At 38.7% G+C, this 15,326-nt stretch overlaps 1 protein-coding gene across 4 annotated transcripts; it reads right to left on the bottom strand.

The window, feature by feature from the left end:
• Positions 1-859: 859 nt before the first annotated feature.
• ubxn10 (UBX domain protein 10) lies at positions 860-13,782 on the bottom strand. Of its 4 annotated transcripts, none has more exons than XM_067970475.1 (3): positions 13,637-13,782; positions 10,687-10,768; positions 860-5,595 (listed from the first exon to the last, which is right to left on the bottom strand). In XM_067970475.1, exon 3 carries the CDS (start codon positions 5,578-5,580, stop codon positions 4,765-4,767), a length of 816 nt encoding a protein of 271 aa, XP_067826576.1. In that variant the 5' UTR covers positions 5,581-5,595; positions 10,687-10,768; positions 13,637-13,782; the 3' UTR covers positions 860-4,764. The 4 variants fall into 4 exon arrangements, with proteins under 4 accessions (XP_067826576.1, XP_067826577.1, XP_067826578.1 ...); XM_067970476.1 differs by lacking the exon at positions 13,637-13,782 and adding an exon at positions 13,101-13,453; XM_067970477.1 differs by lacking the exon at positions 10,687-10,768.
• Positions 13,783-15,326: the final 1,544 nt, after the last annotated feature.

The raw sequence follows: 15,326 nt of genomic DNA on the forward strand, positions 1-15,326 counted from the left end.
CCCCAAAACATGCTTTTGTCCTTGCCTCTAATTGCAATGTAAACTTTTCCAGTTCTCACACCACCCTTCCTTATGATCTGTTAGTGAGATCACCAATTTTTCATGCCATTGACTCAACCACAACCAACTGGATTGGGACTGACAAAACGCAGGACTCATAGCAAGCAGAGGAAAGAGACTTTCATCCGGTGGATAGGCAATGGCTAACATTTAAGGAACGAATGCATGAATTGCAACAATTATACATTCCTTTCTGGTGCAAAAACACAAAAGGAAATGCGTCCCAACCATGGCTAACAAAAGAAATTAAGGATAGTATTATATCCAAAGAGGAGTCATATAAAGTTGCCAGAAAAAGTAGCAAGTCTGAGGATTGGGAGCAGTTTAGAATTCAGCAAAAAAGGACCAACAGATTGATTAAGAGGGGAAAAATAGAGTATGAGAATAAACTTGCAAGGAACATAAAAGTGGATTGTAAAAGCTTCTACAAGTATGTAAAAAGAAAAAGATTAGTGAAGTCAAATGTAGGTCCCTTACAGTCAGAAACAAGAGAATTAAAAATGGGGAACAGGGAAATGGCAGAGCAATTAAACAAATACTTTGGTTCTGTCTTCACGGAAGAGGACACAAATAGCTTCCCAGATGTTTCTATCTTGTCACTCTTGACTGAAAGGGTGAAAGAAGGCACTGAGTTTTGCCTGTTGTACCATGCAGTTCTTTTTATTTTTAGTGAATTTACCACTATATTCCTCTTCTTTGGTCAAAACGGGAAACAGATCCCATCGATGAAATTACAATATTATCGTATGTTGTAATACACAGTCCCTGAAGTGAATTTTAAAAGGCAAGACAAAGTAAATTAAATCATTTGTGCTTTTATTGAAAAAGTGATTGGTTAACTACAAACATTATTATACCACTGGGAAAAAGATAGCTGCACCAGTGGCAGATGGTACCTACAGTTAGTAGAAGTGTACTTAATTCTAAGTGACTTTCTTAGTTAAATATTTTGTTGAAATATAACCAACACCAAATCAGGTGTTCAGATAATAGTGAATCCCTCTTGCTATATTAAATAAACTATATTAAGCAAAATATACAAATAAATCAATGAAATAAAATGCAAAGCAATCAGAAAAGAGTTACAGCAGATACACTGTCAGATGATTAATGCTGCAACAGTTAAGAAATTAAAGGGTAATTTCACAAGGCTTTGCGGTCAGGTCAATCTCTCTAAATGCAAATGCTAGTCAGAGATAGAGTTAGAACACAATGAGAAATTTTACTAATTAGCTCAGGTTTGCTCAACAGGGGATTCTGGCCTGTCCACACTCAATTTGCCATCCATATGGACACAAAATAGGGCATGAAAAGCTTTAGTTATGTGTTGGCTACCCAAGGTGATTTAATAGAGAAAATAAAGCAGTGTGCTAAGTAAATTTGTTTCACTGTACTCAGTATTTTATATGTATGTGTAGTGCCTATATTAATGAAATGCAGAACCAATATTCCAAATGGAGTAAAACTCAGGTGACATCATTATTTGCTTGTAGATAATACAACAACTTTTAAAATGGCTGCATACAAGAGTGTCAGCAAAATGCCATAAGAGTGGAATCCAACTTTTAGTTCAATCATGAGAAGATATGGAAAGTTTAATGAAGTACTGGTCTTTGAACTTGAGAAGTCAAAAGTCAAGATTTCACTTGGAAAATGTATTATTCACTATGCCAATAAGTGAAGGATTTTTAAAAATGGTCATGTGTTTGAACAGAGACTCCACGTAAATCAAAACAAATTGAATTGTTCTAACCACAACCATTTCTTACATTTTCCTAGTTCTGTTGTGTATTGTGCATATTCAATGCTATATTTGACACAAGCAATGTAAACAAAAAGCAAGGACATAGTGAAAGTCATACCATAACCATATTGGCATTGTATGACCAGTAGATTAGAAATGAATGTTTTCCTTCTCAAAAAAATTTAAAATTATCAAGATTTCATCTTTGAAAAAATAGAATAGCCACTCTTTAATTATACACTTAATAGTTTAAAAGCATTAAATACTCATTTGTCTATCTACATATTGATATGGTCAAAGAAAAAAAAAACTTAAAAACAATGAGGCAGAGGCACACAGCTGCATTAAATGAAAAACTTCCTATTTATCAATGAGGCTTCTTTAGGGGGAAAGAAACAAGTGAGTCTCCTCCCAAACTTTAAATGGCCCTTTCGGTCACACCCACCTTCCTGCAGCAGATGAAATCACACCGTGTTTTGATCACAATTTCTTCAAGCACCAATAATATTTGGCTGTGCACTGATATGGTTACACCAAATATCAGTCTCAGGGAAAGGACTTTAACATCTTTCATTATTTAAATTTAAGGCATAGTCCAAGACTGAAAGTAAATATTTCAAAAGGCTAGATACACAGAATTTTCTCCTGTTAATTGTTATTTTTGTGCTAAAAGATGAATTATCTAATAGTACAAATTAAGAAATTTCAATACAATAGCACAAAAAGCTTTTTTGTTGCAAGAATTCAATTCAAATCAACAGACAATTCGCAGTAAGAAACTTCAAATTAAGATGAGTAGACTGTACTGGTGAGAAGTAATGGTTTAACATAAATAAAATGCTTACATATTAAGCTGACTTTTTACTGCATCTAAACCAAATGCACTGTTAAAACTGTTCACTTTATTCAAAGAAAAGTGTTCAAAAATCATATTTCCCACTTTCAGCAGTAATGGACATCACAAATTGCTACTATGAGAAGAATTAGGTATTCAATGGGCTCATTTTCTATTTGAAATCTTTACAAATCAACATCTATATTATTATCCTTGCCATGAAATGGAGGCGGTTCAGAATGGGTAGACTACTAGGAAAATGTTAGATTAACATTTGAACAAATGTGATCGAGCCCTATTTTCCACAATAGACTGGTAACGTCCTCCAAATGTTGGCTACAGACTGCTCACTTCCAGACCTTCTATAAAATATAGATTGAAATCTAGGTGAATTTTAAGAGGCAAATGCACAAGAGAAAATATCCCTTTTACTAAGGCACAGCAGCATTTTTCAGAACAGACACATCAATAATGGCTTCAAAATATTTTATTTACATTTGGTGACAATATTTCAGAATAGTATTTTTTTTTTCCAGTCACCAGTTCCTGAAGAATTTGTATGATCAGGAATAAAAACAGAAAATGCAGAAGATGCACAGATCAGTCAGCAATTGAAAGAGAAAGACCAGTTAACATTTCTGGTTAAACTCTTAGGTTAACATATTATTATGTAGGATCTCTTGTCTATCTTTCTTTCACATACTGACTGACCTACTACATTTCTGCTTATTGTCAGAATTTGCCCATTTTCTTTTTGTCTCCAGTGTATGAGCAGATGAGCCTGGGGTGCGTGGTCAGCATTATACTGTGGGCACAGCGCCATTTACGAAGTCTTACTCCATCAGAGAAATGACCAATTCAGACTTCTAATGCACAATCTACCCTACCTCACCTCGAGTAAACCACATGCCTTAAGTAACAAGCTTCTCTCAACCAACAGGTACCCAATTTAAATTAACAGGACTTCCACCCGATTTGCACATCTACCTAGAAAAAAAAAGGGACTGTAAATGGAGATTTTTACATGAAGAAATCACTTTAAAAACATACAATTAAGTTTCTGATCATTGCAGCAGACTATATCTGATAACTGCTCTATTTATTATTTCCATACCAGCCATTTTTTTGTGGTAGACAGTTTTTGAGCATTAAGCCTTAGGAACAGTTACAACGGCTATTTGGATCTGCTCCTTTAATTGCACTTAAAGACTCTATGGCCAAATTCAACAACCCACTCACCTTAAGCAAAAAGATTTGCTCTTAAAAAGAGCATCTCCTGCAGCAGCTTTCAATATATTTAATGAGCTTTTAACAGCTGAAAATTGCTTGATGTCTTGGTGCTTATCTTGTAACAATCGAATAAGAAGGTTACAGATCTGTCACAAGTAGTCATATTATTAAAGTGATACTGGACAGAAAATGGACTACTGTGAATTAAGGTTTCTAGGGAAATATTGAGCTTAGGCGATAGCAAAAGGGGACATCTTGATAGTTAACAGGAGCATGCATAAAAAGAATATCAGTGAAGTAGTGAAGAAATATCTAATATCGAGAGAAAATGTAACCATGACTTTAGTCCTGCAGCATAACCTTTTTTGTGAAGTATATGGAATGACTTGTACCTACCACTACATGTTTGTCCTTTGCCTAGCATGTACTTTCCACTAAAATACACAAAAAATACCAGAGTCCAGCAATTCTTATTGCTTTACATAAGGGAAGGACTAGTGTAACAGTAAACATATGTTATTTATCATAGTTGACCTACACTAAATTCAACATTTGGGGTTGTAAACTACCCATGAGTTGTTCTTATATTTGGGATTTCTTCACTGTCTCAATGGGTGCATCATTACTGTACACCCATTGTACTAAAGATAAATGGTCAGAAAAGATTCAGATTACAAACTCAATTGCTGTCCCTTTCACTAACTCAACCATCCTTTTCTTTAGAATGTAAGAAAAGGCCATTTAAGTCATCTAGTTTGCCCCATCACTTAGTCCATGCTCGGGAATCTTTAGTAATTAAACTGGAATTTTGACAAAATGTAGAGTGGATCATATTTTTGACATCCTTTTTCATTACACAATAGAAAAAGGGATACAGTCTCTAACACATTAAGTACTAATCACCCTCATCTTGTAAGATACAAAGAACTGATTTATTTTGAATTCCACATTCCTCCAGTGTCTTTGACAGGTCATTAAAGCTTCTCCTAGGCACATCCATGGTTTCAACCACAGAGTTAGTATAGTTGGCGTTACTCTTCCATTCAGCCACAGACAGGATTGTTTGTAGTGTGTCTGAAGGCCTGAAGCAGCGCTCAAATCTCTGGCCCGACGGGTACCTCACAGCAAGTCGCAATCTTGGCTCGGATTCTGAAGGCTCATCAGGTACAAAGGCTGTTTGACTCGGGAACAACTGTGTTTTTGAGGTCACGCTGCTGGATTTAGAGAGAGACGGCTTCTTTTCCTGGTGCGATTTAAATTTTTCTTCAAGGTCAGCATGCAGATTAAGTTCATTGGTTTGTTGTGCAATACTCTTTATTCCAATATCACTGGATTCTCTCCTCCCAATAGATGGTAGAACTCTGTACCTATTTAAAGATGAGGATGGCCGAGATGGAATTTGATGAAGAAGTTCTGGGACTTCCTCTTTAGTCACTCGAGTGATCCTGGTAGGTGGATTTGACACAGAAGGTGGAAGTGGAGGACTGCTGCTCAGATCACTAAAAACAGACGGAACTGGAATGGGATAAGAGCAGGTCTCTGGGCTGTGAATGTAAGCAGAGTTCGGGCGACTACGACCTTTGGCAGATTTAGGCCTTGGAATATTCATGGTGCTGGTGTTGGGTTCTATAATGGAGTGTACAGAAGGTTCAAAGGAAGAAATGCTTTTGGACCCCGAGGGTGGTCTACTAGTTGGTTCTGCAGCCGCCATTTCATTCTTTCATAACTGTAAATAAAACAGATTAATGATAAAGCACTAAGCAGATGCAAGTGCTATCACAATGAAACATCACAAAGCACTTCATGCAAATGTAACGATGTTTAGAATACAGTGTATTGTTAATTAGGCAAAACGCAGCAACCATTCTGCACCATGAATGTTCTGCAAACAGCAACGAGATGAATGACCACTTAACCTGTTATTTGATGGCCAGGACCTTGAGAACTCCCTGCACTTCTTTGAATAGTGAAAAAAGGGATCTATAATGTTGAAATTAAGTCTTTAATGTCAGGTTTGAAGGGCAGCATTTCTAGCCATCAGGCACTCAAAATATATACACACACACCCCCCCTCATGGTATGCCCTGACTAGATTGAGGTACACTTTGTAAAATTCCACACTCTGCAGACAATTTAAAAGAAAACAGACTCAGCAGAAAGTGGTGAAAATATTAAAATGTGAGACACCAATTTATAGTTATAGCTCATGATTTAAAAAAGTTGCAGTAAGATAAGAACATAAGAAATAGGAGCAGGAGCAGGCCAATCGGCCCCTCGAGCCTGCTCCACCATTCAATAAGATCATGGCTGATCTGATCCTAACCTCAAATCTAAATTCATGTCCAATTTCCTGCCCACTCCCCGTATCCCCTAATTCCCTTTGCTTCTAGGAAACTGTCTATTTCTGTTTTAAATTTATTCAATGATGTAGCTTCCACAGCTTCCTGGGGCAGCAAATTCCACAGACCTACTACCCTCTGAGTGAAGAAGTTTCTCCTCATCTCAGTTTCGAAAGAGCAGCCCCTTATTCTAAGATTATGCCCCCTAGTTCTAGTTTCACCCATCCTTGGGAACATCCTTACCGCATCCACCCGATCAAGCCCCTTCACAATCTTATATGTTTCAATAAGATCGCCTCTCATTCTTCTGAATCCAATGAGTAGAGTCCCAATCTACTCAACCTCTCCTCGTATGTCCGCCCCCTCATCCCCGGGATTAACCGAGTGAAACTTCTTTGTATTGCCTCGAGAGCAAGTATATCTTTCCTTAAGTATGGAGACCAAAACTGTATGCAGTATTCCAGGTGCGGTCTCACCAATACCTTATATAACTGCAGCAATACGTCCCTGTTTTTATATTCTATCCCCCTAGCAATAAACGCCAACATTCCGTTGGCCTTCTTGATCACCTGCTGCACATGCATACTAACTTTTTGATTTTCTTGCACTAGAACCCCCAGATCCCTTTGTACTGCAGTACTTTCCAGTTTCTTGCCATTAAGATAATAACTTTCTCTCTGATTTTTCCTGCCAAAGTGCATAACCTCACATTTTCCAATATTGTATTACATCTGCCAAATCTCCACCCACTCACCCAGCCTGTCTATATCCCCTTGTAGGTTTTTTGTCCTCACTCTCTACTTTCCCTCCCATCTTTGTATCATCTGCAAACTTTGATATGTTACACTCGGTCCCCTCCTCCAAATTGTTAATATAGATTGTAAAGAGTTGGGGACCCAGCACCAAACCCTGCGGAACACCACTGGCCACTGGTTGCCAGTCCGAGAATGAACCATTTATCCCAAGATGAAAGATGTCTATTCTGAGGAACAGAACATTCTTCCCTTTTTGCACCGAATTGACAATTTCTAGGTGAGCTGTGCCATGGGTAAAACACTCTTTCCATTGTGCAACAATGCTTTTATCCCAAATTCAAACTTCCATGCCTCATACTCTGAGGCCTCTCTCAGATTCTGCTTTAGTCGCATTTATACTGCTATTTGTTTGAGTATAATGCTGAGGTATCCATGTCTGTGAGCCAGCTCCTGGTATTTATGCTGCTAAATGATTCCCTTATCCTAGAAGCAGAATCATAGACCTCATTTACTAAACAAGCATCAGTCCATCAGTGGAGATAATGCCAACTGGAACCAGGTTTTGGGGGATTTGTGCCCATGAGCCACAGTTTCAGATAATTTAGGGCTTCACTGTATTCTTCACCCAGTGTCAAGATTTTCATCCCATCAGTATGGGCTGAAATCATGCTTGAGGCAACTAAAAAACTATTTTAAATGTTTTAAAATATTTTTTTCTGCAGTTTTACATACATTTACATATTTGCTTATCATGTTATATATTTTACTTATAGTTTCAAGAGTATACAGTGGCACACTGACTGTTTACTGGCACTGGGCATCAGGAGAACTGAAAGGCAGGAGAAAGAGATGGTTGCACGTAACTCAGTTTAGGTCCCCATACTGATGCCCTCAAAAAAATGCATGATTCCATGGAAAATACTCACAATTGGAAATGGCTGGATGCTGTTCAGAACTCTTGTTCAACCAAGGACAGGGTGAAGACAGTCTGACTCTGCTATAAATTTTAAGAACGTATATAAATCAACAGTGTAACAGTACTGCTACACTGTGTTCATGGTGACTAACAGCACAATATTAGAATGCCATTGCTGTTTCACAATGATGTGCCACATTATGTTCCGATTCCCTTCACAACAGAAAAGTTTCAAAACAATACATAGTCACCACTGGGGTGGGAAGAAGAGATTAATATGTCTCAGTTCTGATGAAGGATTACACCCAAAATGTTAACTTATCTTTTCTCTTTGCAGGTCCTGACTGATCTGCTTTTGTTAAGTATTGTTGATGTCCCATTAAAAAAAAGTTAGTGCAAATTAGCCCCAACAAAAACAAAATCTTGGCCCTGTGTCAAGCCTGTAAGCTGAACTATTGATACAACTGACATATAAAGCAGATCTGATAAGGCAGCAGTCAGCATGTACATGCAAGCCCTGACAGTAATAATTTAAGAGAAAGGGAAAAAACACAGACAATAATGAATAGCAAACACACTGAAAACAAAAAACTAAGGATAAGGAAGTGCATTAAATGCTGGTCAAGATGAAGACTGCACTGACTATAAAGTTCTTTTCTGTCAATAAACAAAAAAAAAAAGTACATTACAAAACTGAAGAAGAATTAATTTTATATAAAGTACTTTTTGGGGGGAAATTGGGCATAACAGACAAATATCAAGTCAAAACAAAAAGTTGGACAGACAATAATAAACACAAAGGCAGGCGTATAACTAAGGGTTCATTATACCAGCAACTGTTTGGCAGACGGAGAACCTGACTGATAAAATAGGCACACCTTTGGGATTATTCTTGCCACTCAATCTTGCTCCTTTTAATGCAATTGAGTGTTTAGATGAAGGGACACTAAGAAGCGAACGTAAACTAATCAGCAAGAGTTTGGTGCTGCGTTACCAATGCTTCATTGCCCAAACAGGTAGTCGGACCTGTGGTCCAATATACATTGCGAGTATGTTGGAGGATGACAGAAATATCTTTGATTGTCCCGTAATTTCTTATTGGAACACAAGAAAGCACGAGAAAACATGATTCAGCCCAACAATCCCACTCCTTCCACAGATTATTTACCTGATTAAATTCCACTTGTTTAATCTCCTCACAGTAAGTTCCACAATTTTTTGTCACAAGAGATGAACAAAATTTCAGAACATGTAACCACCCCATTATTCAAGCCTGACTACTTGTTTACCATCGATGATAAATCATTGCTTGCATTTTCCATGCCTTTCTATACTATGTAACCCCATCCCAAAAATGATTTTCTATAAATAAAAAAGTTCAGCTCGGTGAGTTTTTTTCATAACCTTAAGCCTTAAGGCTTGTAAACATTATTGTTGCCGCTCTTCTCTGAAACCTCTCCAATTCATCCTTATATTCTTGAGAATTACTTCTGATAAGATAGAGGTTTAATGTGAATAACAGCGAGGTCCAGTCACAATTCCAATATCACCAAAGTCCTTATAAAGAATATTTTATAATGCATTAATGTTGTTACAAATAATTTTTTCAACTTTTAGCATTACATATTATACTTGGCGAACAGTAGTTTGTGCTGCAAGAATCAACCATATAAAAATACCAGCATTTCCCTCACCCCCACCACAATAGTGAACTGTGTTTAAAAAGGACAAGGAGCCAACACAATGCTCTCTTTTCCTCCCATGGTATCCAATGAGAGAACCCCAAGAAATGTTTCTAATCTAATACTGCAGTTTTCTGACAAGTGTGTAGCTCATGAAATATTGTTTCAGCAATGATAGTCGCTCAATGAAAAAACATATGAACACACCTCCCTTGCCTGCTTGTTTGATCAGTGGATGGTTTTATTAAAAACAGCCACCAACTGAAGTGTTATTTCTCCACTACCAGCTTCTGAGACACCATTCATCACACCGGACGGAGCCTTCTGCTCGACTGGCTCTTTCTGTACAAACATTTACTCATATTCAAACATTTACAATACAAATCCAAGTTGCATGTTGGTACAAACCTGAGCTATTTATTCACTCTGCCCCATTGTTCTAAACGGCAAACAGAGCAGCCCAAATCTTGGATACGCTTACTGAACATTCCTTTATGTCACCAGTGATTGAGGACATCTTGCTTAATGCTGTAATGTTTTACAGTGTGCATCATTTATTTTTAAATCTTAATTTTACTTCTTGATGTTCTTTCTGCTGCCTTCCTCCCATCTCAAGTTGATAAAACAGTGGGATATGGGTTGTAGATTTATCCATGGTAGTCATTCATGCCACTTTTTAGTGGCCAATAAAAGATATGCTTTAGTAAGTCAAACTAGATCTCCTGCCACTCCACTTTATAGTGCAGCTACAAACTGGATGACAAAAGACTCCTGCACAATGTTAACAAGTCTGAATGTAAATAAACTCAGGTTCAATGTCAGGCCATCTAAATGACAGCCCAACACACCACCATTACAGCTTCTGCACCTCACTAACACATTATTGATCATGATTTGTTGAGGTTATTTCAAAGAATGGCAGTATATGAAAGGGTGATAACAGAAGAACTTTTAGAACCAGGAAAAGGCAATTAGATACAATTAGTCTGTCCCTTTTTGATTCTCAACCCCGACTACCCACCTTCTCACCCTATCCGTTGACTCCGCCTCAGCACATGCAACTTGAACACATTCATACTGTGCTTTAATAGCCTTCGCTGATAACACATTCTGCAAGTCTGTTACCTCTTGCGTGAGAAAGTTCTGCTCCACTTCTTTTCTTACTCCTTTCTAAATCGGTAGACCGGGGTCCTCTGGTATTTGAATCCTGCAGACAGTCAACAATTTGCCTGAGTCAAACTTATTGATTCCTTTCCTAATTTTGAAAACTTCAATTAGGTCACCTCGAAGAACTTTTGTTACAAAATAAAGTAACTCCTGCTTTCCTTCACAACTTCGGTTCTGGAATCCCAACAGAGTATTGATTTCTCACCTGTGCTCCAGGGTGATAATATTCTGCATTATGATTAAGTGAGCAACAATCCAGGTAGTGTTTGACCAACACCATATACAGTAACACCCATATACATGCAAAATCACTTCCTGAAAATGTCGATTCTGACCTGTGTGTACCCCCTCCTTTCACTGAATTATCACCGGCACAGCCTTATGCCATCATACTCCTGCATTCAGTAACACTCTTTCTAAACTGCCCAAATCCTGCCACCTTGCTCCCTCTCTCAACACCTGCCTCCTTGGCCTTGCTTTTGGTCACCTCTCATGAGTCCCTCCCTCTTTCTGCTCATGTTCACTGTACCCCTATAAAGTACCTTGGCCTGCAGGGCAAAAGTTGGCAGCAGGAGCTGGCCTGCAGGGCAAAAGTCGAGAGAGCAGGAATTGGCACTGGCCCACGGGCTGAAAGTTGCACACAGGAACTGGCATGCAGTGCAAAAATCAAGTGCTGCAACTGACCTGTGACATAAAATCTGGGGGTTATAGCTGTGGGGCAATAGCAACTGAACTTCAGCTGCAGGGAAGAAATTCAAGATGAGATGATAACATACAAAACTTTAACCGCAACTCACACCCAACTGCTTGCAAGCGCTCGATATCTGAAGAAAGTCCTCAAGAAACAAATTTCAAACACTACAAAAACCTAATTCATTAGCACGACTCATTGAGCACAGTGCCCACAAACACACAATACCTACTGAACACAGCCCACAGGGCCACGTTGAGGTATTTCAAAAGGAAGCTAGGGGTATCAGCAAGGAAGAACTCCTTAGCTTGCTCAGATACCAAAACCAAGTTCTAACAGTTGCATGTCAAATGTATACCAGCATTTTTAGCAATTCAAAAATGAGCCTAAATTGGTCATTAGAAATTAAAAGTCAGTATACAGCATTTGGCCACATGGATACTCCACGACACTCCTGTTTCTACATCAATTCATATTTTTGAAAAAAATACCTCTTCCTAAATCCACAGACTGTTTTGTAACAAGTTGTGTTTCCAAACATTCAACTAACAGATCCCTTCAAATCGTTTCAATGACTCTCCCTACTACTGGTGCTAAATTTGCCGGTCTACATTCAGGAATGTCCCTCTGTAGTCTTTGAAATACTTTAACAACTTTCCAAATCTCAGGAACCTCTCTTAAATTTACAAAGATTTCATAAAACATCAGTAATTTCCATCCCTATCTCCTTTATGATTTGTGAGTACATGAGTAGATAGATGGACAGATAGACTTCCAGGAGAATCAAGAGGAAAATATATATATTAACATCCATTACTACCTGCATATTATCCTATTCCTCTTTTGATTCTCCTGAAAGTTCACTGTCTAATTTAGGCCATTTGCCATCCTCTTCTTTAGTAAAGGCAGAAGTGAATTAATTAAATAACTGCCATTTCTTTAACCCAAATTGCAGCATATCAACAATCTTGTAGTCACTGCTTTTCCTGGCTTCTCTTATTTTTAAAACCTGATTTTGCATACAGATGAAATAAACATCAAGAATATGAAAGTACATTTTAATTACCCCAGAGTAAGCAAATTATTTTGCAATATTTAAATTATTTGTACATTACAAAGTATAGATTTTGAAAATGGCAACACTTATTTAACACATTTGGTAACTGATAACATTTAAAACTTTAAGATATGCTTTGCACAGTTGTATAGTTAAGAAAAATAAAAATGGTTCTATTTCTATTAAAGTTGTTCCTTCCTATCTGGATGTAGAATAGCTTCAAAAATGTGAACACCTATATCTAGAATAGCTTCATAATACAAATACACTTTCTTGAGAGCCCAATGAGGAAAATTGTTCTTTTCATTGCCTGGGATAAATTTAAATCATGCTAATTTTCGCTGCTTTTTTCCCCCAATTTTAATGATTGGAAATGCCATCAATAAAAAAAAACGCAATCTGGTGGCACAATCATTTACTTTCTTCCATATAGGAGAAATTTATAAAACCGCTGAGGTTGTCAACTTATTAATGTGACCTTAATTAAGATGTGGAGATTAATTAAGACAGGAGAAAAACAAGGTGTAGAAAATCCATAATTCTGGACTATGAATCCGTTTTGTGAATTAAAAAAGACATGTGTTTTTAAAAATCCATTGCAATTTAACATATATTTAAACCTACAGTAGCTGCTGCACTTTTTTCAAGTGCATCTTTTCCAGTAAATTCCCTGGTAAAACTCCTCAATCCAAGGCAGGTAACATTTTACAATGCACAACGCCCCACTCCTCATGTCCTGAATGTACCAGACACATCGGACTGGCAGGGCCAGCTGGTACTACGGGCCGCACTGATGGGCGCCGCTGCTGCAGTAAACCTCCGCAAGTTACACACCTCTCCGTGGTGGGGGTGGGGGGGGGGTGGGGGCTCACAAGCCGAAGGGCGCAGTGTCGGGCCGTCCCTTGGCCGGCTCCCAGCGACTTCAGTGGGCACCGAAGCCCCGCACCACAACCAAGCGTGATAGCAGTCGGGGCACCGCCCTCGCCGATTGACACAGCGGCACCGGAAACGAAAAGGGACCTTATGATTGGACGGGGCGACTGTCAATCACCACCGCGGCCTAATATCAAGTTAGGCTGACGCGCAAACGGCGTGTGACCCTCATTAAAAAGCGCCTTTTATATTTAAAGAAGACATTCCGCCGCCGGAGCCACACGTACCTCTCAGTTCCTGCATTCGGCTACACTTTTTAGAAAGTGTGACATGTTAAGCGTTCTTCCCTGTCGCACTTACATTTTTAAATTTCAAAACAGTGCACATTTATAAGCGTCCCCTTCGCTCCCAACAAAAGCGTCGTTCCCAAGGCGACGGATGACGCAGCGCGTCGTGGCGCCTCACGTGACGGCGCGCCGCCGGCCGGAGTGCGCATGCGTGCTGTCGGGCAGCAAAGTTAGGTTGTTGCAGGTCGGTGAGGATTGGTTGAGAAGTCTGTAGCAATCTGATACATTCAGTACGAGGAGCATTTGCACCATTTTAAATTGGGGTGAGTGTCGCAAAGTGGAAGATCCCTCGCAAATTTCGTTATTTCCGCGTGGCCTTTAATTTTTTCGTAAATTTTGCACTTTTTTTTGCAAACTTTAAAATATCCCAAACACTTCCCATTAACCCCAAAAGTAGAGGTCAAGGGTGATCAGGCTGTAAATTAAAACCATACAAGTTTATTGTTAAACTGGGTGCTCACGAAAATTTAACCCAGGGAAAATGAGCAGATTTACAGTAATGATTAAACTAATCTGTGAGGACCATCTATTAGGGAACGATTTTTGGTTAGGCTACGATTTAAATACAAACTGGTACAAGATTAAATTAGAAGGTCCAGTGTCCTGGCTTCAACCAGACTTCCTGGAATCCATTCCAACATTCCCAATGCAGAGTTTCATGCATATTGGGAATTCAGGCATAGAGATCTGCACTAATATAAAAACAGAAAATGCTGGAAATACTCAGCAGGTCAGGCAGCATCTGTGTTGAGGAAAACAGAGTTAACGTTTCATCAGAACTAAAAGAAGTTTGAGATTTCACAGTTTTAAAGCAAGTATAGAGCCACGGGAAAAAGAGAGGGAGGAAAGAACAAAAGGGAAGGCCTGGGTGGAGGCAGGAGTGATTAGGTTCACAAGGATGATACCAGAACAGAGAGGATATCCTTATCAGGAAAGGGCGAGCAGGCTGGGACTCTTTCTCTGGAAAAGAGAATTGTAAACAATTTTACGACACCAAGTTATAGTCCAGCAATTTTATTTTAAATTCACAAGCTTTCGGAGGCTACCTCCTTCCTCAGGTGAACGATGTGGAAAAAAAAATGTGGAAAGAAAAGAGAAGGCTGAGGGGTGAACTGATAAAGGTCTTTAAGATAATGATAGGTTTTGATAAGGTGGACATAGAGAAAATGTTTCCACTTGTGGGGGAGTCCAAAACTAGAGATCATAAATATAAAATAGTCGCTAATAAATCTAATAGGGAATCCAGGAGAAACCTCTTTACCCAAACAGTGGTGAGAATGTGGAATGCGCTACCACAAGGGGTAGTTGAGGCAAATAGCATAGATGCATTTAGGGAAATTAGATAAGCACATGAGGGAGAAAGAAATAGAAGGATATCCTGATAGGGTTAGATGAAATAGGGAGGGAGGAGGTTCGTGTGCAGCATAAATGCCAGCATAGACCAGTTGGGCTGAATGGCCTGTTTCAATGCTGTAGTTTTGATGTAACTCGATGTAAGTGACAAAAGGGATGATGATGCAAGGCAAAAAGGGGTGGTGAAGGGATAAGTAAAGAAACAAAAGATGGGTCTAGAGGAGCTGTAAATAGTAACAGCCGAACCATTACCAGCATCTGCTGTACGAAAAAAATA

Source organism: Heptranchias perlo, chromosome 32, assembly GCF_035084215.1.
Source record: "Heptranchias perlo isolate sHepPer1 chromosome 32, sHepPer1.hap1, whole genome shotgun sequence".
Taxonomy (NCBI): domain Eukaryota; kingdom Metazoa; phylum Chordata; class Chondrichthyes; order Hexanchiformes; family Hexanchidae; genus Heptranchias; species Heptranchias perlo.

What these genes read in the sequence shown, in the direction of transcription:
- ubxn10 (XM_067970477.1), bottom strand. Translation starts at nt 5,580, where the DNA reads ATGGCGGCTGCAGAACCAACTAGTAGACCACCCTCGGGGTCCAAAAGC.